This window comes from Platichthys flesus, chromosome 17, assembly GCF_949316205.1.
Source record: "Platichthys flesus chromosome 17, fPlaFle2.1, whole genome shotgun sequence".
In the NCBI taxonomy this organism is placed as follows: domain Eukaryota; kingdom Metazoa; phylum Chordata; class Actinopteri; order Pleuronectiformes; family Pleuronectidae; genus Platichthys; species Platichthys flesus.
Window position 1 is genome coordinate 9,810,619 of NC_084961.1, and position 25,223 is coordinate 9,835,841.

A 25,223-nucleotide genomic window follows, 5' to 3' on the forward strand; every position below is an offset into this window, starting at 1 on the left:
CGGCTGTTGCAGCTTGTTTGCTTGGATAGAAAGAAACATGGGCAGAGACATCGAGGAGGAGTTCAGGGCTTGTGGTGGTTTCTGTTGCCATGATGGTATCTCTGGTGGTAGGACAGGGGTAGAGGGAGTGTTACTTTTAACTCCTGCCTCACTGTGGTTGAGAGGAAAGCTGTGTTTTGGCTGCATGATTCTGTAAGTGATTGTGTAATTCTTATTTAGAAAAATAATGTGAGTACTCCTTTCTTATGTTTCTATTTTGATACACTCCCAAGAGGTCTTGTCATGTGCCTAGGAAGAAATCTGTGATTATTTTAGATCAAACAATACTTTTTGACTATCTTTACTTGTAGCATAAAGACACCAAGAGTAAACATTAAAACAGCCCAGTGAAAAGTTTTAAAAAAACTGACTGGGATGGTTGCGGACTCTCTCTGCTTGCCTGAAATCAAGCAAGCGGTTAACAAACTGCATAACAGGCTAATACTAATGGAGTGACACTGATACTGAGAGTATCTGGATCTACTCTTTAAACTCTGGCCATCTGACCATACACATTGAGCACATATCCAAACGTGAGTAAACATACCAGGGTGAACTTCATCTGCAAGCCTCCTGCTTGCCCTTAGCTACCACCTAAAGTTTTAGCTTCTTTCTCTTGTAGAAACGATTTGCTATTTACCAGGGACGACAAAATGAATTGAACATTAGATCGTCTGTAGGTTGTTTAGTCAATTAGTTGTCTATCCATCATCTGTACTGCTGACACTTAGGGGTCATGAGTAGAGCTGGAGCCAATCCCAGCTGACATTGGGCTAGAGGCTGGGTACAATGACATCCTGGACATATTCAAATACTGTATAATAAAATTATTATTTAACCAGTACTATAATCTCTTCAATGATACATATTGAATAAATACGTGACAGCTTCCTGTGTTTGTGGCACCGCTGTTAAAATACTTACCTGAATTTGCCTTCAGTCATGTACGAAGATAAATAGAATCTTGTAGTTGAACGAAAGGTAATATTGGAGTCTGTTCGTTTATCTAACCTGCTCCTGTCTCCATCATGCATATCCCTGTTATCAATGAGTAAAACTGGCCAAGAAAACTAATACAAGGGGTTAGTGGAATGTCAGATGCAGACTGAAATGAATACTTGTGACCAAAACCTTGGTAAGCTTTCAATAATTGAACTTCTAAAGACAGAACAGTGAGGACACATGCATGCACACGCGCACACACATTTTTGTTCTCTACATGCCCTTGCCCCACATCTCTTTGGGTCCAGCTTTTGCTCTACAGGGTTTGTGGCAGCTGTTGCTGCAAGAAGAGGAGGGAGGGAGGGTAAAGGATTGAGGGAGGAAGCTGAAAGAGATCTCTGGCAGTAGCCGAGTCACAGCGCTGTGCCTATCACTGCCTCTCCCCAATTCATAATGACAGAGACAGAGAGAGATTGAACAAACAAGAGAGGGGGGAAAGATAGAGGAGAAGACAAAGGAGAACAGAGGGCGAGGAGCGAATACCGAAACAACAGGCAGTTTTTCTAGTAATAACACACTGTAACCATGGCAGTTGGGGATGATGGTAAGTGTGTCTGTGTGTGTGTTTGTGTGAGTCTGTGTCTAATCTCATCTGGCTGTGGATGCTGGCACCCAGACAAAGGCTTGTCAACATATGGTATTAAATCAAAATCAGCTTAGACTCCAAGCACTTTCACCCAGAGTGCTCTGGCTCAAATGCAGGCTACATATTTGATGTGTAAAGGAGAAAAGTTGGGTTCCCTATAATGAAAATGTCTCCATTTTGTTAAACTGCATGTGTGTGTGATGTGTGTAGATATACAAAATCCATATGTCCTAGTGGTTCATTGTTGTGTTTTCTTTCATTTTTCCTCAAATTCATTTAAATGTGAGACTGGAGATGTTTTAGAGAGATTGTAGCCTGAGGACTGACCTGAACTCAGAGTATCTGTCAAGCTTTAATTGTTCAGTATGCACCTTGGTCACAGAGGCCAAGTGGCATTCATGTACATTTTTCAACTTTCTGTTGTATTAACATCAAGTGTGTTGTTCTTTGCTGACAGCCGTCCTATCGCTATCTCTCACTCCAAGATAAACATCTGTGTGTTCGTGTGTAAACGTGCGATTGATTTTTGGCAATCAGGAACTAATAATCATTCTTAGACTATGGTTTTGGTTTTGGCCCATCTGAGACAAAAATATCTACCTCGATGAGAGATGAAAAACGTTGAAATTTAGATGAAACATAACCGACTTGGCGGAGAGAATTTTGTGTCTCCTCTTTCTGGCTGCGTCAAAATATCATCTATAACTGTTTATTGTTACTAAATATGGCATTTTACCCGGACCAGAGCAGATCAAGTTTGAGCTTGTCATCTGGTTATAGTTGCTTCGTTTTTATTTCCAAGCATTTTGCCTATTTTCAGATGGAATTTCAAGTTACCACTATATGTCAGCAGTTAAAGTCAAGTATTTGTCGGTAATAAAGAAATCACCAGCTGTAACATTATATATGCACCTATAAAACCTCCAGTAATCTTATCTTATGCTTTGCTGATTTTGAATAATAAGCTGATTAAATAAAAAGGAAAAATGCTACAAGCGCAAGAAAGAAAGTTTACTTTCTCAATGTAACTTAAATGTTTTACAGCCACATTTAAATCTTTTAGGGTTTTGGCTTTAATTATATATTGTAAAAATAAATTGTGTTCTTTTATTTAATGGAGACGGCACATTGAACAGATCATTTTTTGCTCTCAATCTGACTCCGTCTAGTTTCAACATTAACGCACACGATTTCAACTGGACGTGTTAAGATATATAGATGAAAACCATTTTAAATTTGTTATCCTGATCTTCCGGACAATCCTGAAAACAACTGACCTGTGAGGCAGACTTGATACAGATGGCTGATTTCTCAACTGTCAAAATGTCCCATTTACCCTAATACAAATCAACTTCCATCCATAACACTGATTGAACTGATGCATTCTCAGGTGTATGTTTGTAAAAGTCTACAAAGCATGTTTCTAGAAAGAAAAGCATGTCTGTGCCACTGGCGCCGTGCTAAACTCACTTAGTGTTATTTTGTCTTGTCTGAAAAGGAGCCTTTCCGAATGCAAACACACACACATAGATACACAAATACACACAGAGGAAACCCTGAGATATTCTGCACCATCAACCGTAGCTTTCATTACTTGCATTGAACCTAAGTGTAAACAGGGACTGACGTGCACACACAGACACACACAGACATACATACACAACCACACACACACTGTCTTTCGCAGACATCCTCATTCTGCTTCAGTGCATCCTTGGCGCTGCAAAGGAAACCATGACCCCATTTCCAGGCTAGGCTGGTTGCCATGGCGAAGCTTTCCTCTCAAAATTATGGTTTATCCCTCTCCTGGATTTGGAATTAGGACTCAAATCATACCTCTATATGTGTGTGTGTATCTTTGCGTGTGTATGTGTTTTTTACTCTTGCTTCGTCAAATTATATTTACTTCTATACTAAACTGTGGTTAAACAGTGTGTTCCTCATTTTGTTTTGTTGATAGATTTTTAAATATTAGTCTTTGCTTCAACAATATCTGACAATCACAATTCTCTGAAGAGATGGTTGTAATACTTTTTGTTCTTAATGCCCACACACACCTACCTCTCTTCTAGTTTACATTGGAGCTGGAGCAGTACATCTCACGTTCTCCTTGCCAACCCTTTCTCAAACAAGTGCTGTGAAATATAAAAAATGTTTTCTGTCTGTCATCTTATGCACACTGTCACATGATCCTGAGATGGTCTATGTGACACAGTCTGTGCCCCAGCTTAAAGCAGATCAGCACAAACACAGGTTCCTGTGTGTCGTTAAGATGCCTGGGTCTGCTCTTAGTGGCATGTGGAGACTTTCAGCTGTAATACTTTATGATGATGATGATTATGATGTCTGCTGCACTGCTGCGTCTGATCGTCTCAGCAGAAACTCTGACTCTTTACTGTCACTGAGGTTTGGTTTAAACAGAGTCAATAAAATGAGTGCAATTGCTCTGGGAAACTATCAGCAAGTACTAACAGTACCACCAAGTGGCCTTTCTCCAGCAAAGCAGTTAGCTCAGATTTATTTGTGGCTCTGTATTCAAGCTGACCTGTAGCTGCTGTACAGAAAGGCCTTTATTTATCTGATGCAGTGGCCCTCGAGATGAAGCCATTTGTCTGTTGCAGAGCCAGTGCTGCCACCATGTGGTCACAACTGAAAAATAGTATGCATTGGTGTCTGGGCTTTTTTTTTTGCCTGTGTTTGTGTAGATGCTTTATCTGCACGTTGTGCCATAGTTTTCTGGGGAGTGTGATATTTCCATGGCAACACTAATGCCTCAATGCCCTTCCTCTCCTCCCCAGCACGCCAGAATCCATCCTAATTTAATAAACCAGCATGAAGTCAGTGAAGACACAGTAAATGTGTTTATTAAACTAAATTGGAGATATGAGTGTGTGTTCGCGGGCACACTGAACATCTTTTTCTTCTTCTGTTTGCTCTGCTCATCTGAGAAGCTGGTCTGCACTAGTTGCCATGGTAACAGCATGTATGCAGCCTGCCCACCCCCCCCCCCTCTCTCTCTCTCTCTCTCTCTCTCGCTCTGCCCTCCACCCTGAGACATTTTCTCCCATGGGGTCTGACTAGACAAAAGCAGGAAATGCAAAACATGCTAACGATGATGCAAATCAACGCTAAGACAGTTGATGCATGACTGATAATTTCTAATGGTCCCCTGGGTTTTGATAGAACACCATTAAAATCAGCTAACAGGTATTTTATACTGTTTTATTGGTGTCCCTGACTTTGAATTGAACAAGCACTGTATTTCTATCTTCTTTTCTTCTGCATTCATCATATATATTTAATGTAAGACCTTGTCTATTAATACAATATTTGTATGCATAAGGTCTTTTATCTCTTTTGTGTTTTGTCCCTTGAACGGTGACCCCTGATGCTGACCATTAACAATCATGAAGAACCTGTTTGCTCAAAATGCTCATTGGGGGAAAAGTATTTAACAATAATCTGATTGAAAGATCTGTAAAACATCAGATCACATAAAGGGATCCACAAACTGTGTCTGTTCTTGTATATAATGTGCAACACAGTTTGTTTATTTATTTGGCTCCATATACTAGTCAGCTGAAAAGAATCGGTCAACGTTTCACAGACATTACAGCATCTGTGTTTATATTTTCCGATATTTTTCAGTTGCCATTAATGCACAGAATAAGCTTTGCAGAAAAGATGTGCGTTTGTGTTTATATTTTTATATTTTGGTTAATAATATTTGCTTAATGTCATGATAAATGACATGGTTCTATTACATTTCTTTATTTTTTTACTGCTCCGCCCATGTGCATACAAACACTTTCAAATTAAAGCAGGAAGTTTGGAATTCAACCTTCTTGTTATTGTTTCATTTCAAATCCAGTGTCCTGGACTACAGAGTCAAAACAATGAGGAACATGTCACTGTATAACTCCACTGTATGTGCGTGGGGGGGTGTGAGTGGGAGGGTCATGGCCATAGATGGAGGGGTGTGGTCATTTCCTCCCCTTCACCCTCCCAATCATCACCCTCCCTTAGTTTTTATCTCCACCACCCTTTGTTCTGTGGATGTGAAGAGGACGAAATAAAAAAAAAGTGCTTCTTGTCTCTCATGTAGATGAGGCAGCATAAAAATTGTATTAAGAGGTTGTTGAAGCATGAGAGTAAGAGAGTTGAGGAGAGTGTGTGTTGTCCATGGTAATGACTTTCAGTTTGCTGGTCTGGCTGGGACACAGAAGAAACCCTGTTAATATTCCTGGGGCGTCTCTGTGTGTGTGTGTGTGTGTGTGTGTGTGTGTGTGTGTGTGTGTCTCTCCCTTTCTCTCCCATCACACACACATTCGTATTCCTGCCTCCGCACTGGCTGCAACACCATGATGTCACCTCTCGTACGATTGGCTGCAAGGCTGCTGAGGAAAGGAGGAGAGATGCTGGGAGAGAGTGAGAGAGAGAGAGAGGGGAGGGTAGTGGATGGCTAGAGAGGAGTGATAGAAAATGCCGGCACTTATATGGGTGGAGGGATTTTCAGACAGCGACGTGCAGTGTGTGTGTGTGTGTGTGTGTTTGCAGCTTTAGCTACAACATGAAGTGTGTGTGAGCTGTGTGTATGTGTCTTGGGGTACGGCTTGCAGAAGAGGGGGGACACCAATACCACGCCCTCCCAGAAGCATGAGGCGACTGATCTGCCAGCGGATCTGTGACTGTGAGTGCAGGGATGGAGCTGGGTGTTTGTGCGTGTGTGGGTGTGTTGCTGATTGAGGACCTTTATGTCGGTTTCTTAACTTCCACTAGATGCTGCATATCTTTTGCGTGCAAGTGACTCACACACACGTATGTCACTGGTATTGCATGTTGCTTGTGTGTCTAGGTATCTTGATGTATGAGTCAAGGTGTTGGGTGGTGGCTGTGGCGCATTTCTCCACGACTGGTTGTCAGAGCGACTGGAGCGCTACTGCATTCCTTTGCCAACAGTTTCATCTCCACAGTTGTGTGTGTATGTCTGTCGCTGGCACACTCAAAATGCTGCACCTTTGTTGCAAGCGTGTCTCAAGTTTCCCTGCTAGCTTCCTTGTTAGCTATCTCTCTGCTAGCATGTGGGCTCCGGAGAGTTCTGTCAATCACAGTTTGCATGGGTTGACATTTTGGTCATTAGATGGTTTCTTCAGGCTCTTTAAAGGGTTGTACGTACGTGTGTGTTTGTGTGTTTCTTTTTTCTGCCTTCTTGCAGTGTGTGTGTAATGAGTATTGATTTAGCGATTCCTGACCAAGCTCTCTGTAGACTACAGCCTCCTCCACGCTTTGCGACTCATCTTTACTTTTTGTTCTACTGATCGTTGTCTATGAACAGACTCGACCTCTTTATGCTCAGCATAAAAGGAGCAACTCAAATCCAAGCTACTGGGAAATGCTTCAGACCAAGGGCGTAAATAATTCATGCATTCTTAGTTAACATATTTAGAGGGTTGGTGTCAGCAATTTGTTTTAGTGAGAATGGAATATTGTCTTTTTTGTCAATGAGTCTTCAGTTGTTATCCTGTTTGTGCTAATTTATCATTATCAATGCAGGTTATGAATGAATTCAAATGATTGTTCCACTGTTCAGGGTATCCACTGTTTTTTAAGAAATGTGCAATTTATATAAGATGATTGTCTCAGAAACAATTACAAAGACTTAACACATAAGTGGTAACGCTCTATCCTTTCTCTCCCCTCTCTAGATCGTAATTTTGACGATGATGACAGTGTGGACGGGAATCATTCTTCCTCAGCCCAGGCTGCATTCAAGGTACCCAAAGTTCCAAAGAAGCCTGCAGAGTCCTCGGCTGCACGCAGACCCAGTGCTACTGGTGGCAAGCTAGGTACCTAAGTTAAAGCACATTGGCAACTACAGTGAATTCAGATGCGCAACAGTGCATCCGAATCAGGAGGCAATGCAATGATCAGTGCTGTTATGATTACAAAGTGTAATCATGTGCTCAACATGTCAGAGATAATATGTGTGATATCATAAAAACGTCACTTCTATGATTTTGAAGCTGACTTTGTGGATATTAATATAAATTCTATGTTAACCGTCTAAAAACCGTCCTCCTACACAATCCCCTAATTATATGACAGTGTTTCTGGATTTATGCGTCACTTCACTTTGCTTTGTCTCCGCGGGTGTTTCATCTGGTGATGGCTAAATACAGAAATCCACTCAAACTAACCAGAGGTGGTGACAGATAGTCACAACATCAAGTGTCTGCTGACGAATGTAGGGATGTGAACTGACCTCGAACCTGGATGTCTTTTATTTATTTCCATGTACATTTGGTATGATTAACCCCTAAATCAGCGATGTAGGACTTGAGTCTGACTCGACTTGGATTAGATTCATGGTGAACCAGACGTTGACTCGAGCATCGACTGCGTTCAGACTTGGAAGGGCTCCAATCTGTATTTTGGAGTGATATACCAAAGCCATGTTAATGATGTCACATTATTCATTTCTTGCAAGGTCAGACAAGCCTGTGAATCCACAACCCTACATATGGATTCATGCTCATACCATCATTAACAGTAAGATACGCCCCTGAGTAGTTGACCTTGCTTTTACAGATTTTAAATCAAATTCAACCTTCACGACTCTGGTAATAGGGACTCGACTCAGACAGGAATATGACTCCTCTTTATTCACTTTTATTTAGACTCTTGTCTTGACTCAGACTCAATCTTTCGTGACACAACACTTCTAAAGATAGACAGAAACTGCCCTCCTAACCTTTTACTGTCCTACTAAACAATACAATGTACTCCCATTTTCTGAAGAGCATATTATTGGTGAGCACAGGCTTAGAGGCTGTTAAAATGATTATATTTTGCTGATGTCACAGTCTTCAGTGACGCACTGCCTCTCCGTCTCCACAGACATCGGATTCTCTTTCATATTCTTATCATCAGATACCTGCACTCATATCTCAGGGCTGCAGCAGATCTGGCTGTGAAACAGTTCTTATATCCTCCTTCCCATTCAGAGAGCCTCCTCCTCTCTGCCTCCTATCCCTCCTAGTTACACAGTGCAGTGTTGTTTGCTTCCTCTTTCCATGCATTGATTTTTTTCCCCCATCTTTATCTCTATTGGAAGAGAGCTGTGCTCCCACCACCGTGCAGTCGATTCCTGGTGCTTACTAATGCATCTCTGTCAGCCATGTCACACACGGATGCTTACATAGGGTGCGCTCATAGGTGAATGTGTTTCACAAGCAAGCATTCTGTCTGAGTCCTGGTACATCGCTGTATTGTCTGGAAACACAAGAAGGTGGTCTCTTGTCACTTGGATCATTAAGGCCTTATTGATCGTCCGGCAACAGAAAGAGGCTGAAGTCAAAGGCATGCTGGGTATTTTTCACTACTGTGACCTTGTTAATATCACTGCCCCGGAAAGTCAGATGTTATTCAATCACATGCCTTTGAATTGTATTTTCTTTTAATTTTTTGAAAATTAATTTTTTTCTTGCTATATGGGAGTAGTTCCCATGATGGCGGTGGTGGGAGGACCTATTGTCTGAATTTAGATGACAGTACGCCCACACAATCTGGCAGAACTCGACAGCAAGACAGATCTGTCCATTTTGCCAATAACTGACAGTAACAAAAAAGATTGCTGCCTTACACAAAAGGTTTGAATCCTATCTGAGATGGTTTTAAGTCACAGTCACAAAATATTTTTTTTAACTGTGTGCATAGCAATGTTTGTTCTCACTATTACTAAAGCATCTGCCATCAACATAACCATAATTATTATTGGAGTCATAACGACAGATAACATGCCGTGAACCTTTCCATTCCATAAACCTGGCAATAAAAAATAATTGCAAATGTGAAGCGGTGCTGCTTCCATGTTACGCCTGGAGAGTCAGACGATTGTGCTGATTGCTAACCAGCCGGCTACATGTTCCTCAGCTCTCTTCACAATCGTGTTGAGTTTTAACATGAATATCTTTGTGACTCATGTGAAAAGGAGGAAAGAAAACATTTCTTCTGCCTTTGCTCATCCAGCTCTCTATCATGTCCTCCTCTCCTGTGAACAACTTCTAAGTTGCCTCAGTGTTTAATCCTCCCATCGTCCTGGATCGCTCTCAACTCTCAGTTCCTGCCTTTTTTTGGTGCACAAGCTTTCTTCGTCTCGTCTATCCCTCCTCTCCCTGTTCCCCTTTGGTGAGGAGCTGGAGGACGTTTGGTCCACAGAGCTTCCATCCCCCAGAGAGATATGATTGACATTCCCATTACTGCCAGGAAGTCCATTAGAAACACAGGCTGCTCCCATTGACTTAAGTGTGTGTAGCGTTTGTGTGTAATACATGCCTGTGTTGGTGCGAGTGAAACCAAAATCATGAAATCCTTCTGTGCTGAAGCCTTGTAAGAGATATTCTAAATATACACACAGACGCTTTTTAAGCAACTCTGCTCTGTTTTTCCAGTTTCTAAAGAAAGTGCCGGAGCACTTGATGAAGATGATTTTATTAAAGCCTTCACCGACGTCCCTCCAGTCCAGGTACACTACACACAGGAGAATAAATGCAGACAATCGCAAACACTTAAACCTTTTACAAACAAAACTATTGAGGCTTTCAAGGCCAGACTGCCTTAGGTTTTTTCCATTTTTCTAATATTTGATTTGCATCCTTCTCTTCCTTGTACGTCGCTTCTCTATACAGATCTACTCAGCAAGGGATCTTGAGGACAACCTCAATAAGATCCGTGAGATTTGCTCCGATGACAAACATGACTGGGACCAGAGAGCCAGTGCTGTTAGTAGTTCTCCTTTAACTGTTCATTTAGTTAAACTCTAACAATAAAATAACCATATTGGACTCAGCAGTTTTTATAATGCATTTTTGTATTCTCAGATGAAAAAGATCCGCTCACTGCTTGTAGCGGGTGCAGCAGACTACGAATGTTTTTACCAGCACCTACGGCTTCTGGATGGAGCTTTCAAACTGTCAGCGAAAGACCTGCGCTCGCAAGTGGTTCGAGAGGTCTGCATCACTGTTGGGTGAGTCAATTACACATGTTTTCATCACTAGAGGTTCAATAGATACAAAATATACATCGAATATGAATCCCTGTTGGATCCGAACACTTTTATTACACCCTAGCAGTATTTTACCACATTTTGTGCTTGCATATATGTTTGATGTGTTGTGTTTATGACATATATGTTGTTGTGTTTCTGTCTGTGTATTCTTTTAGCCACCTTTCGTTAGTACTGGGGAATAAATTTGACCATGGAGCGGAGGGCATCGTTCCCGTCCTTTTCAACCTCATCCCCAATTGCGCCAAAGTCATGGCCACCTCCGGTGTGTCGGCTATTCGCATCATCATACGGGTAAGTCGTTTTGCAAGCACAAGAAATTAACTCAACAGTCTTGTTTTGCAACTTTATGGTCAGTGTGAGCACTACTGCTACGATCTGATTATTGGAATTTCATTGAATCTTTCCGTCCTCTGCAGCACACACATGTCCCGAGGCTCATCCCTCTGATAACCAGTAACTGCACATGCAAGTCTGTGGCCGTTAGAAGGTGAGGTTAAACCCACTGGTGTGCCAATGAAATGCTCTCAAATAATAAACAGTCAAAAAATGATCACAAGAAGGCTTATGGTGTGGTTCAGTCATGGTTTTTGCGATGATGAAACTGATGGAAATTTGTCTTCTCCAGGCGCTGTTATGATTTCTTGACCCTTCTGCTGCAGGAATGGCAAACCCACTCTCTAGAGAGGTGAGGGCGGATGTTTAAATCATCTCTGGTTTCTCGTTCATTCAAAATCTTTGGATAGAACAAGTTTCAAACCTGTTTACACCTAAGGAACCTTTTGTATTCATTTGTCAGGCACACAGCGGTTCTGGTTGAAAGCATCAAGAAGGGAATTCGAGATGCTGACTCAGAGGCCAGAGTGGAGGCTCGCAAGTAAGACATTATTTCATAAAATTGCATCATGTGAAAGAGGAGTAGTTATAAATATCTCACCACCTTCCTTTTCCTGTTTGAATGTCTCAATTTCTCAATAACTCTTCCTCCATCATGACCCGACTACCTCCCTCCTCATCCATCCATTTGTCCTCTGACTCCGATCCCTCTGCTGACCTCGGCCACGGTTTTCTTCTGTCCTCAGGGCCTACTGGGGTTTGAGGAACCGATTTCCAAACGAGGCTGACGCTCTCTACAACTCCTTAGAGCCATCCTACCAGAAGACCCTTCAGTCCTGCCTGAAGAGTTCCGGCAGTGTGGCCTCTCTGCCCCAGAGTGACCGGTCCTCATCTTCCTCTCAAGAGAGCCTCAAGTAATCAGAGCTCAACACCGCACCTCCATAGCTTGCTTTAGACTTACTAGGTTTACGCTTAAAATACTACACTTAAATTATCCTCAGTTGGCTTATAAATATCCCTTCTTCAGAAAGAAAAAAAATATCTAATTGATTAAAGTGGAGTGCTCTTTTTTTCAGCAAGACAAAATCCCCATTAGTTCACTGGTGTTTTCACTGGTAAACACAAAGGCTTCAGTTGGCTAAAATAAGAGCAAGGTGGAAACTTACACTTTTCCTGCTCACTGCTTTTATTATTTAACTTTTATTTATTGCACTCAGTTAGTAGTCATCAGTGTAGTTTAAAGCCTGCCGGTTAACCTTAAAGAAAAAGTCCTGACTAGAAATATGATTTAAAGAAAAATACATTAAAGATGCCATTTGTTTTGTTGTGTAGGTGTTTGTTTTATTTTGTATTGACCTACTTCTCTCTCTTTTCTGTCAGTCGGCCTCTTACTTCAAAATGGTCTGCAGCTCCAGGTCGAGGTGAGTCACGCACAAACACACACACACACACACACACACACACTGTTGCAAACCCTCTCAAAGATATAATCTCATGGTCACTCGCTTCGACATGAATAAATACACAGTAGCTCGGTCCATCTGTAAAGTTCCCATCATATTCATTACATCTTGCCCGTGTGTACTCCTGTACAATCATGCCCGTTTATGTCTTTATGTTACAACACACTTGTGAATGCACAAATGTGTGTATGTGTCTGCACATGACTTGTGTATTTCTGTTTTAGTATCAATATGGTATATGTTTTGTGTGGCGCCCGCATGTGTTTTGTATTGTGTTGTATTGTATTTGCCATCATCACCTCCGTCCCCACTCCAACACACTCCTCCTCCTCCTGCTGTCCCATCAGTCCCCGCGGGTTCAAAGGGTGGGGTGTCGTCGGCCTCCCTGCAGCGTTCCCGTAGTGACGTGGATGTTAACGCGGCAGCATTGGCTAAGCACCGGCAAGTCGGACAGGCCAGGGGCTCGGGTCGCCTGACCCCTGGCTCCTACTCCTCACTGGGTAAGGGCCCCTATCAGTCAAGTTAGACGACTAATCCAACTGCACAGACACTGGTGAGCATGTTATCAGCTGGAGGTCTGAGGAGTCCATTCAGATCAGCATAGCGGTAGCACTGTTACAACCACATCCTTCTATAAAACAGTCTTAAAGGACAGACTCACACACGCTTGACTGGGCTCTCTCCTCTCTTACTCTTGTCCTTTCCTCTCCTGCTGCCTGCTCGTTGCTTGTCAATGTGTCTTGTTTATGTTTTGTATTGATATTCTGTCTGCATGTTCTATAGATCAGTGTTTGCCAAACTAAGGGTCATGACGAAAAACACAGTTAGAGAGCGCATAATTATACCATAATAGTTACAAAAGATTCAGAAGTAGTAGTTCAACCAAGAAAATATAAATATTTTACCAACCTTGTGATTTTCTTTGTCCCCATATGCCCCCCGTGGTGATTATGACATATAAGTCAAAGCATCAGTTGCAACAGGTAAATGTATAGCACAGTAGGATACATCACAGCACCAAAACCTGTTCCTACACATTCAATCCCTACGGGACCGAATCACAACACAGAAATGTTCTGCTCACAAGCAACATATACATCACTGCACATACATTTTTTTAGTTTTGCAATGTAAATTTGTGAAGAGCTTTGCAATTATTTACGTTTATATTTAAATAAAGTATACTTTAAACTATAAAATGAATATATCAATATATGTTTTTTCTCTGTTTTTCCCCCTAAGATAAAATAAGTAATCCTGGCACTGTTTTGGCACCGCTACGGTTCTAAAAGTATTGTTTGTGAGCTCAAATCAATTTCCTCTGTGACAATGAGGGTCTAAAGTCTCAGGCTCTGTTATTATGGGGGTGCAGACCTTGACAGTTTGGGAACTCCTGCTATAGATGAATTCTGTCCTGTGTGTTTGTTTGTCACTGTGTTTCGACACTGATCCCTACATCTGCATCTCTTTTGAACAGATGTTCTGTTACTAATTCACATTGTGCTCCTTTCTTCTCCTTCCTCTTCTTTCTGCCCCTTTTCTTTCCCGTCTCGAATTCTTTATTACTTTTCATTGTTAATGTGGCTCTTTCGTTCCTGACACTCAACTTTCATTTCCCCCATCTCTGGTTCCTTTTGTATCTTTTACTTATTATATTTCTATCAATCCTTTGCCATTCCTTTCCCTTCGTTTCTTTCCCTCTTCCACCCCCTCTCTTTGTGTCTTTCTCTCTTTGCTACTAAAGATGATGCCTCTGATAAAACGGATGGTAAGATCATCTCACTCTGCTTCACAAGCAACAGCCTACTCATGTTTTCTTCTTCCCTTCCTCTTTTTTCATTTCCTTTTCCTCACTCCAACCCAGTCCACGTTATCTCATTTTATCGAAGTATGTGGCCACAGCGCCCCCTGCTGTCTGCCTTACATTGAACCCTATTTTGTATCACCATTCCATTCATTCCATTCATCGCAGCATGAATCTAATTAATTATTTACACCTATAACATCATCTGCTGCTTTACTAAAGTTAATCAAGTTTTTTATATTGTAATAGAACGTCAACACCTGTGTTTAACTGTATGATTCGTTTATGAGGTTTTAGTGTGATATTAGGATTTTAAGATGTGTTAATCGCTACATGTTAGTTGAAAATGTAATCTTTACGTCATGCCCCTCTTTGTCTGTCTGTAGGGACCAGGTCAGACAATGGTAAGATTGTGGTTAGGTGGATGTGCGTCGCTGCTTTTTAGGGATGTTCTAGTTGCAACATTTTAATTGACGGTTTCTAAATGTGTAAATCTTTCATTAAGAAATTAACACTGAATCTTGCATCTTTGATTGTTTTCTTAATGGTCCTTATGAGAAAGTATTTTAATTGCGGCTTAAAGACTTAATATAAACAGAAAAATGGATCAGATGATTCATTGTACAGACTGAAGTGAATGCTGGTAATGAAGAGGGTTTCATTTTAAGTTTAAACTACCACTCGAACAGTGGTGCAACATAATGGTCGACAATCAATCAATCAGTGAAGTCAGTTTGATCAACAAATGAATCTGTATTTTAATCAATAATCAAATATTTGGAACTGCTGGAACTAGAATCCTTCCAGCAGCTTCCATGGGAATACGCTTAGTTGTTTTTTAGTCAAACAGACCAACAAACAAAGGGTCAGAGATGGAAACATAACCTCCAACCCACTAATTCACCCTCAAATGCTGCAACTGGATGCCACTTTTATCAAATCCTTCTAATACTTAGTGATGGGTTACTGTTTGCCTTGTAATCACTTCCAGATTTCAAGTACATCCTGATTTAAGTCTGGTTTCAAATCCCCTGAAACATCCCTGATGTATTCGTGTGTGTGTGCTCCTGGCTGAATGTTAGCATTTAGTTTAGCATCTGATATTTCAGCTTCCAGCATTATTTGCTTTTCATTATATTTAGTAGCTTTGTAGATGTTCGGCTGTAGACAGTTTGTGTACAAGTGTACAGTACAGGGAGTTTGTGTGTATTTTTACGGTTCTCCCACCATATACCTGCAGGCCGTGTACGTACCAAGCAGCCGCTGTCCACTGCAAGCAGCGTGTCCAGCCAAGTGGACTCAAGAGGACGCAGCCGCGCCAAGATGGTCTCCCAGTCGCAACGTATGTACACCCTCACATCCCCTGATCACACAGCATTACGTAGACCCAGCTATGAGAAAATAAATCCTGGGGCGAAGTCCTCTCATTCCACATACAAAGCAACACAAATGGAGTGTGAGCTACTTGAACTGTTTGTTTGCAGTTTCTCAGACTCTTATTGTGGCGTTTCTTCACATGTTGCCTTCGAGGTGACGATAAGCTCCATGTAAATGTTTCTGTGCCTTTAGGTTCTGACGAATCCGATTGCACACCAGGTATTCTGTTTGTGTGTCAGAGTCAGTATGTGTGCGTCTTTCTGTGTACCACAGTGGGAATGGTGGCCCACATGCTATCGCTGCCATTCTGATCAAGGTGTTTTGTATAAAGAGGAGTGAGCGTGTGTGTGTGTTTTCTCTGCATGCTGTGTCTCATCACCGAGGATAATTTGGTGGTCAGTTTATTTCTGCTGCTCTATCCCGGCTCTGGATGCCACTCAAGTTATTTAAAGTGCTTCACAAAAGCAGATGTGACTGTTGCTGCTTTCCAACAAGACGTAATGGTGGGGTGAGCGATCCGGGCGAATGACCTCCAACCGCCACATTCATGCACTTGCATTGGCATGGCAAACCACTGATCTCAAAAAGTTGGAATTAGCCACCACAAACGTAAATGATGGGGCAACACACTGCGGAACAAATGTGAGCAAAAGAAAACGAACGTTATGCATCAGACTAATAGAAACAGAACGACCTATCCATCCCTTTCATTTCAGTGAGTGAGGTGGAGAGGTTGTAAGAGGGATCTATCCACCTTCTTCGCCCTTTCGTTATCGTCTTTGGTTTAGCTCTTTGGTTTCAATGATTGTTGGTATAATTTTGTATGATCAATGATTGTGAGATAGCTGTGTTAGCAATGCCAGTGGAAAACAGTAGTTCTGAAACAGTAGTGGCAGTGTACGTTATTTGAGGCCACCCTTTCAGGACGTCCTCCCATCCGTCAAATGAAGAGGAATGAATGAACTTACGCTATTTTATAAATAGCTCTAACAAGGATTATTAGCGTACTGTTAGCATAAACTCTTTGACCGTTTACATGGAAATAGCTATTTCCGTTTCAGAGACCTCTATCTGGCTCCCAGGGCCCCTTCACCCCTCATATGCACAAACACGAATACCCTTGTTGCTGATTGGCTGGAATAGTTTTGTTCTATTCAGAGTTGTCGAGCTTTCTTCCTTTCTCAAAATAAAATCGCTTACCCCACCTTTAACGCTAATATGCTGCTTGCGTCTGACTGGTTTAATAATGCTAAATGATTGGACAAGAGCTCACTGCACCAATCAGATCAGGACATTTAGATAAAAAACCAATGCAAAAATTCAAAACCCAAATTGCAGAAGCTCAGATCAACAGAAATGGAAATGGCGTCTGTACAGAGGATTAGAATAATTTCTACTTGTTTCTGTTTGAGTTTGTGTGGGTGTTTTTGAGCATATTTTCTTTGAGGCATTTATTTTCTTTCATTGTGAACAGGCTTTGCTTCATGAAGATCTGAAAGCTGTCACAACATGCACTGCTTCTCCCAGGCTGTCATCTGCCCCTGGTTCAGTGTGTGTGTGTTTGTTTGTTATCAGCAACACAACTTCAAAACTTTTTTTCTTTCTTAATAAATAGATTTGTTGTATCAACGTGCTTCAGCTTTGCCTTCATTCTTGGTATGGAACACCAGGATGCGCTCCCATCGTTCCCTGTGTTCTAACTCCCATGAAGCTTTTATTTTTTTGCGCTAACACCCATAATTCATCTGGTTTAATCTGCTGTTCCTTCCCCCCTCGCCTCTGCTTCCCCCTCCTCCTCCCAACCAATGGGCTTAATGGCTCAGGATCTCAGTCTGCTACCCCTGTTGGTGGTAAGATTTTATTACGCTACTTCTTTTTACCTGCTCTCTTTATCGTTACTGCTTTCCCTCTGTTGCTCTGACCTCTTCCCATCTTTCGTTCACGTGCACACTAAAAGGTCACTTCAGTTCCTCCCTCTCTGGCTGAGGCATGCTGGGACTTGTAGGCACTGACTGATCTATGATCATGCTAAACACACTGCTTTGAGAGATTGTGTTTCTGCACTCTTATGTGTGCCTGGATGAAGTGAGGAAGTGCAGCAAACTCAAATTTTAATTATATATATATTTTCCTTGGAAGGATTTAAAAACTATTTAGGGATCTGGCAAAGAAAATGAATGAGTATTCAGAGGAAAAGATAGTTTGAAATATACCTCACATGATAAGACTTGAAATAAATATATTGACTCCGGTTGTATTTCAGTTACGTTACAATATTTGCTTCAAATACAAGAACAGCCCAATTGTCTGTTATTGACAATTGGATGCATGTATTTATTTCTTTGACACCAGGTAAGATTTCCTAGAGAAGTGCAGTTCATGTGTGGAGTGTGCGTGTGTATGTGTGCCTTTGGTTTTTGTTGGTTAGCGAGAGAAAGAGTCTGTTCTCCATTTTTGTTTTCAGTCTTGTTGAATTGATGCGTAGATGGAGCACCCTGTGTGAAACAGCGGAGCTTGTTCCCAAAAAGTCTGTTCACACCCTGCTTATCCCGCACAGCAGGGCAGCTTCTACTCAAGTGTTTGTCTGCAGGTTGATAGTGATACTCATTGTAGAAAGAGCTACTCTGTGGGCTTTGCACTTGGAGACAGGATGTCATGGGGAGGAGAAATTGAGACCTCCATTAGAAAATGTTCTCTGATTTGTCATGTTAAAGATTTATGTATAACACTTGAAATAATCTTAAATCATTTAAAAAACTTTCAACTCATTTTCAACTCTTCTGTTCCAAAGAATCCTCTTTCCAATAACCTCAAACTCTTTCTGTCTACTTTTAAAATACAAAGTTTATATGTTAGGACATTTACCAAAAACTGCTTGAGAACTTGTGCCACTAAGTGAAGTGCAGCAGCAACTGTCCTTGTCTGTAATGTGTTTACAAGACCCTCACGTCAAACATGGATCATCAAAATTTCTGGAGACCTTTTATTGTCACACTTCACCTGTTGACTGAGCACAACTCTGACTTTTTTCCCTTTTACTTCTATGTCCTCCTTCTTCTGTCTCTGCGTCTCTCTGAAGCTGGCAGTCGGAGTGGTTCACCCGGTCGCGTGCTGACGAGTACGGCCCTGAGCACCATGAGCTCCGGGGCCCACAGGGTGCTGGCTGGGGTCGGCAGTGAAGGAAAAAGACGCAGCCGCATCCCCCGCAGCCAGGGCTGCTCCAGAGACTCCTCCCCCACTCGTCTGTCTGTTGGTAAGTGAACGATTGAACGGATTTATAAAGGGAAGCTGAAATTCTTTTTTTTAAATATGGTCCTTTCCTGTAAAGAGGGTTTTGATTTAATTCACAACAACTTCATCCTTTCATGTTCCTCTTGTACGGTTTAAGAACATCTGCTCTAAGATCTTGTTTCTATTATCAGCTGACAAATGACTTTTCAAAAGTTTGTTTGGACCCAGTCGTGTTATTTAAAGACTTGCTACTATGGCAAGCAATTTTCCAAATAGCCTTGGATCTCAACTGTTTCCCCCTCCTGCTCCTTGTCTATCTTCTCCTCCTCTGCTCCTCTCCCTGTTCTCCCCTCTGTCCTTCTACTTCCTCCTGTCCTCTAGCTCCTTCCAGCATTAGTTCCATCTACAACGGTGCGAGTAGAGGAGGTAAGGCTCCGACCTTCGACCAGACCACCCCGCTATCCATCTCTCCAGCCCCATTCCATCTACTTCCCATCTTCAATCTCTCTTCCCATTAAATCATCCACCCATTCCTCTCTCTTTATCTCCATCCATCACTACAAATCTCTCCTGCCGTCCCAATCAAGCAGTACCTCACCACCTCGGCCTCACAGAACCCATCCCTCTAACCTGTCTCTGACTTCATGGCTGTGTTGTCATGAGGATGGGTGGCCGTGATCGGTAGACATCCACCCTTTTCAAACACATCTCCTCCCTGTCTGTACTAACCTGTTGTGAGCGGCTGATGAACGAACCTTCTCGCGGGATCAGCGGAGCTTCATTAGGACTCTAAGGCTCTAGGCTGTGATTAACCGTGATTGGCTGGTTTGATGCTGATGCTGATGAACGGCGTAATGAGCGGTGAAGTTAATTGCGATGCTAATGGATGAAAATGCAAGCTCCCCCCCCCCCCGCGCAACCCCTCCGATCGCTAATCTCATCATAAATCACTTCCTTCTCCTTTCTGTGTGTCTGAGCATGTGTGAATATCATGATGTTTGTTTTGTATAAATGTGAGTCCAGCAGACTTGTGCTCTTGTGAGGAGCTTCTCATCGAGATCTGAAACAATTAAAGGAAACTTTTTTTTAAATCCTATGTTGCCTGTCAGTCATTTAGCAGAAAGTTAATATGGAACAATTTCAACAATCAGGTAATTTATTACCAAATATTCTGTCCTTAGCTGATATTATTATTCTATGAAAGTAAACCCAAATGTTAGTGAGACAAATCAAGCTAATAAGGGAAATTTATGAAATATGTGTTACCTCCAGTGTAAGGACGAAATAGCTATTAAAATCTGCCATTTTCTGCTTTTTTATTGACTTAACTAACTTAAAAAGTCATCAAAATAATATAAATTGAATGATAAGGAAGATTGTCATTATTTTATTGTTAGTATAGGACTATGAGAAACAGGAATATTCTGTTGAGATGCTCCCTCAGTGCCGGTCGACCTGCGCTCATTCTCTCTCTTGTCTATGTCAACCCTTCGCACTGACCTCTATTGTCTTATCCATGTGTTTATCCACGTATGTTTCTCTCTCTCTCTCTCCACTTTATCACTCCTCATGTTTGTCTTTCTTCTTTGTGGTCTTCTTTATATCCCTTGTCCCCTTTCTTTTCTTCTTACTACCACTTCTCTTCCTCTGCTGCGACGCGTGGTTGTAACCTGGGTGGTGTTAGCTCGGGGCAGTCGTATCCCTCGGCCCAGTATGAGTCAGGGCTGCAGCAGAGAGGCCAGCAGGGAGAGCAGCCGGGACACCAGCCCCATACGCTCCTTCACTCCACTTGGTGAGTAGCAGCTGTGGACTCGCACTCAGGAGAGATGAGCAGTGTCAAATCAGCAAATGTGAGGAGGATTTCAAACAAGAAGGAAAAACTTTATATAAACTTATCTTAAAACCAACAAAATATACATTTTATTATTTTTATTCACTTTCTAATTTAAACCAAAACAAATTTTAAATGAAAGAAGTAGGGGGATTAAAATAAATAAATAGTTAGTCTCTTGCATTTTTTTCCAGCCTTTCTTTTCCACACTCACACTCTGCTCAATCAGTGTGAAGGTTGTATGTGTTTCTTGTGTGTGTGTGTGTGTGCGTGCGCGAATGTTAAACTCTGTATGTGTGTTTTAATTTTGGTTGCAGCAACACGGAGCTACTCTCGCTCCACCGGAGCTCTCCACGCAGCTGACACTTTTGGCGCTGCAGGTGAAGGCTGAGTACAACTGTTTCTCTGTACCTCACCCACCCACTCCGCCTTAATTTTTTTGTTTTGCTCCGATTTCTTTACGTTCATCCGCACCGCGCATCTTCTCCTGTATTTTGTCAGCCTGTTTCTCTTCTTGTCCATCAGCCCTCGGTCGTTATTTTTACTTTCTCACTCCAGGATGTCAAGTCTTCCAGTGGAACCGCATGCTTCCGCCCATTCAGTTGCCAACTGACAACAATCTTGCCAGTTTTTTACCATTTGTTTTTTGCTTTATTTAGCTCTGCCCCTCCTCTGCGGGGACACCAGTGCATTTTCTGGTTTTATGTCAATCATCCTTTTTTCTCCCCCCCCAGTGGCACCTGCAATGTCACCTAACAAGTCATCCCTTCCACTTACAGGATTGGCTCATGGGAAACGAGTTGTGTATGTGTGTTTGTGTGTGTTGAATAAATGCCACAGAATGGATGATGAAGAGAGAGAGGTGCTTGGATGGTGGATCATCGATGGACAAGTGAGAGACAACTTGATGAGTGGGGGAGACGGATTAATTTGAATTTTTCCTAACGTGTGTCCTCTGCTCTCCACCTGTCTCCCTCCTCAGGTTCATCTCTTGGCATCAGTCCGTCCAGTCGTCTCTCATCTTCAGTCAGTGCCATGAGGGTCCTCAACCCAGGCTCAGACGTAGAAGAGGCTCTCGCAGATGCACTAGTATGAAAACACCCCAACATAAACACATTAAACGCACAATATCTCTCATGCACATTCCAGCTCGCTGTCATGAACTGCTGCTCTCGCCTGCTGGAATGTATGTCTGTGTGTAAACTAACCCCTGATTCTGCCTCTGTTTAATGCTATCAGCTGTTGGGAGACATGCGGTCCAAGGTCAGCTCCTTCACCTGCCTCTTACCTGTGTATTGTTTGTGCCTGTGTGTGTGTGTGTTAAGCTAAATTCTTCTTCTATAAATGCAATTTTTCCCAATACCTTCCTGTTATTACTCAAATTCTTTTTTTTTTTTACAGTTTAATTTCATTGTCTGTTTGCTTTACCTGCAGAAGAAGCCAGCCCGGCGGCGGTACGAGAACTACAGCATGTACTCCGACGACGACGCCAACAGCGACGCATCCAGCGCCTGCTCGGAAAGGTCCTATAGCTCCAGGAACGGAGGAGCCATCCCGACCTACATGAGACAGACTGAAGACGTGGCCGAGGTCAGTAGCAGCAGCACTACAGCAGAAAACTCTGAACCCAAGACCAAATTAGGCCAAACAACAAGGTTTAACCAGGCTGGATTTTGTCTTGCCGGTTTTAGCTTTATAATGGTATTGTTTGGTTACAAAATATCAAATTTGTAGCCATGCAACACAGCTAAACTTAAATCTGTGGGAAACAGTGACATGTACTGACCTTGGATGTTTTCATTCCTGAAAGTCTGGACCACCGTCTGATCTAAAAGCCCCTTTCTCACCTGTTATTTAGATTCTAAACAACATGTTATTTTGACTAAACAAAAAATCGTCAGTATTTACTAAAATCATCAGTTTGCTTGTTCCTGGATATTTAAGTCTCATCAGGCCTTTGTATTTGTGGTTCTATCAGGTGCTGAATCGCTGTGCCAGTGCCAACTGGTCTGAGAGGAAGGAGGGGCTCTTAGGTCTCCAGGCTCTACTCAAGAACCAACGCACCCTCAGGTCAGTCACACAAAAGTCAAAGCTTCTCTTCACTGTTTGAGCTGATTGTTGTAAGCATCTAACTTTGCTTCTCATCTTCAGTCGGGTGGAGTTAAAGAGACTGTGTGAAATCTTCACTCGGATGTTCGCAGACCCTCACAGTAAGGTATGAGAGCATGTAATGCAAGTACTCACACAGCACTGGTTTACACTGTCATGTCACAAACATTCATTATTCACCCACTTCAATTTTTCTTTGGTTTCACATACTTTGTTTATCCCACCCATCCTTCACTGTACCGGATTCTGCCAAAACAAGCAAAATATGAATTACATCTCACGGATGTTAAATATAGTCACATGGATAAGTCTGGAAATAAAGTCGGGATAATCACACACGTATATACACACTCAAACAACAACACAGGCATGCAAAGCGTTCGACAGACTTACGGCATGCGACTCCTGAGTTTGCGTTTGACCTCACACTCCTCTGCCGTCCTGTGGGTTTGCTCTGTCACTGTTCAGCAGCCAATCCGCTGGCTGCACTCACTGCATTCACTGCCACTCCGCTGTCTTTCCCCTTCCTACGTGCAGTCTGAAGCGACAAAACACTGACCACGAATGCGCTTACAGACGCACACAGACGCACAACTATTTTGGGCTGCCAACTCCTCTCTCTCACTAACCAGCTGCGGTGCGCCCACTCTAACCCTGCCACTTGTGTTTCGGCATCTCTGAGTGCCCGTCGCCTCACACATGTCGTCAGGTGTGTGAGCTACTCCCCCTTCCCCTCGTTTGACGTTTTGTGACGATTTGATGAATTTCAGCGAGACTGCGGCAGAGTGTACGGCACGGCAGAATCCGGTATAAGCTCAGCCTCCTTCAAGGTACTGCATCTCACCGTGAATCTCTCTCCTGCCTTTATCTATTTTTTCCCACACCATTCTCACTTCTCCTTTCTCATCTTCCATTCAAAACTTTAAGTTAATTTCTTTTTAGTCGTGTGCACACGACGTTCTTACCTGGTTGAAGTACCTTGACAGATTTTGTGGTTGAAGTCAACATGATGAGTGTTCACACGCAAGCTGAGGTCATTGTTTGCCAGGATGCTAACCCATGTGTTTCTCTCCCCCCACATGCGACCCCACTGTGGAACTCTCTGTAGAGAGTAAGTCTGGCCAATCAGTGTTACTGCACTTAAACTTAGTGTTTGAATAAACAACTGCTTCATTAATCGGATTGGGCAACCAGTTACCATGGAAACAACGTAACCCTCACTAACCTATGTCACTGTTTACAAAGATGGACGACAAGCCTCCATATCCTCCCACTACCAGAAATTAAGCCAGATTATCATTGATATGAAAACTGACATTTTGCAAAACTGGAGCCAGAGCCTGCCCAGTATTGATCATATGATGGAGCCACAGTAGTGAGGTCTTACTGATGAATGCACTGGACCAATAGCGAGTCAGCATCAGTCTTCAATAATGACATTGTACTCCCTTTTTTTTTAGCATCAACTTTCTAATTAAAATACATTTATCCTAAAAACGAACACGAACAAACATCAGTGTGCAACAGAAACTGTCTGAGAATTATGTATTCCATAAGCACTTTGACTTTTTCATTTGGTCCATTTCCCATCTACTAGCATAGAAGGGGAGGTATTAATGACATATCGCAGCCAGCGATTGTGATGCTTTGGTTTTACTGTAGGGGAGCTGCCATGTCGTCCATCTTTATTTACAGACTATGAAATCAACCGATTGCATGTAGTGATGGGCACCACACAGCCTGATTGGTGCTTATTCCAGTGAAGTCGTTTACCGTCTCACTGTGGTTTTCTTATCATATTCATATGGGTGACTTTAGTATAACTGGTGTTTGGTGAATGAAGGTGATCGGTTGCAATGATGAGGTAATAACCACTAACTTAACAAAGAGAACTAATGTTGCTCTCACAGTATCTTCCCTCAACAAAATAACCTTGGCCCTGTAAATGCGGGAGCACCTGAATGCATGCATGAGAGTGCATGAAGAAATGAGAATTGCTGAATGACTGAATTTGCTGTGTGACCTTAACTGTGTGTGTGTGTGTGTGTGATTGGACTGAAGGTGTTCAGTATGTTCCTGGAGACCCTGGTGGACTTCATCCTGGTCCATAAGGAAGACCTGCAGGACTGGTTGTTCGTTCTGCTCACACAGCTGCTGAAGAAGATGGGAGCCGATCTGCTGGGCTCCGTTCAGGCCAAAGTTCAGAAAGCGCTGGATGTCACACGGTGGGTGTCACACTCACAGAGCACTGCCAGTCATTCTTGATCCACTTTCAAGCCTTTCTGAGCTTTTAGGTGACGTTTAGATGTGTTTGTAAGCACCGGAAAGCTATTTTACATTTACAGTACTGTGCAAATACTTACTATAGTTAGAATGATTAA

At 42.3% G+C, this 25,223-nt stretch overlaps 1 protein-coding gene across 2 annotated transcripts in view; it reads left to right on the plus strand.

Annotated features, from left to right (window-relative positions):
• Positions 1–25,223, plus strand: part of clasp2 (cytoplasmic linker associated protein 2) — a 50,068-nt gene that overhangs the window by 16,159 nt on the left and 8,686 nt on the right. The window contains exons 8-34 of one of the 2 annotated variants that reach the window (XM_062409373.1): positions 7,333–7,473; positions 10,078–10,151; positions 10,315–10,407; positions 10,507–10,652; positions 10,850–10,985; positions 11,111–11,181; positions 11,320–11,379; positions 11,491–11,568; positions 11,774–11,941; positions 12,408–12,448; positions 12,838–12,990; positions 14,235–14,258; positions 15,535–15,636; positions 15,864–15,890; positions 17,495–17,521; positions 18,751–18,924; positions 19,284–19,328; positions 20,587–20,694; positions 21,051–21,113; positions 21,716–21,822; positions 21,973–21,996; positions 22,168–22,323; positions 22,712–22,803; positions 22,885–22,948; positions 23,613–23,672; positions 23,951–23,953; positions 24,904–25,067. In XM_062409373.1, coding sequence (XP_062265357.1) covers positions 7,333–7,473; positions 10,078–10,151; positions 10,315–10,407; positions 10,507–10,652; positions 10,850–10,985; positions 11,111–11,181; positions 11,320–11,379; positions 11,491–11,568; positions 11,774–11,941; positions 12,408–12,448; positions 12,838–12,990; positions 14,235–14,258; positions 15,535–15,636; positions 15,864–15,890; positions 17,495–17,521; positions 18,751–18,924; positions 19,284–19,328; positions 20,587–20,694; positions 21,051–21,113; positions 21,716–21,822; positions 21,973–21,996; positions 22,168–22,323; positions 22,712–22,803; positions 22,885–22,948; positions 23,613–23,672; positions 23,951–23,953; positions 24,904–25,067 — 2,401 coding nt within the window. Of the gene's footprint in view, positions 1–7,332; positions 7,474–10,077; positions 10,152–10,314; positions 10,408–10,506; positions 10,653–10,849; positions 10,986–11,110; positions 11,182–11,319; positions 11,380–11,490; positions 11,569–11,773; positions 11,942–12,407; positions 12,449–12,837; positions 12,991–14,234; positions 14,259–14,680; positions 14,699–15,534; positions 15,637–15,863; positions 15,891–17,494; positions 17,522–18,750; positions 18,925–19,283; positions 19,329–20,586; positions 20,695–21,050; positions 21,114–21,715; positions 21,823–21,972; positions 21,997–22,167; positions 22,324–22,711; positions 22,804–22,884; positions 22,949–23,612; positions 23,673–23,950; positions 23,954–24,903; positions 25,068–25,223 lie in introns of both variants that reach the window. The other variant, XM_062409372.1, reaches the window with a different exon arrangement.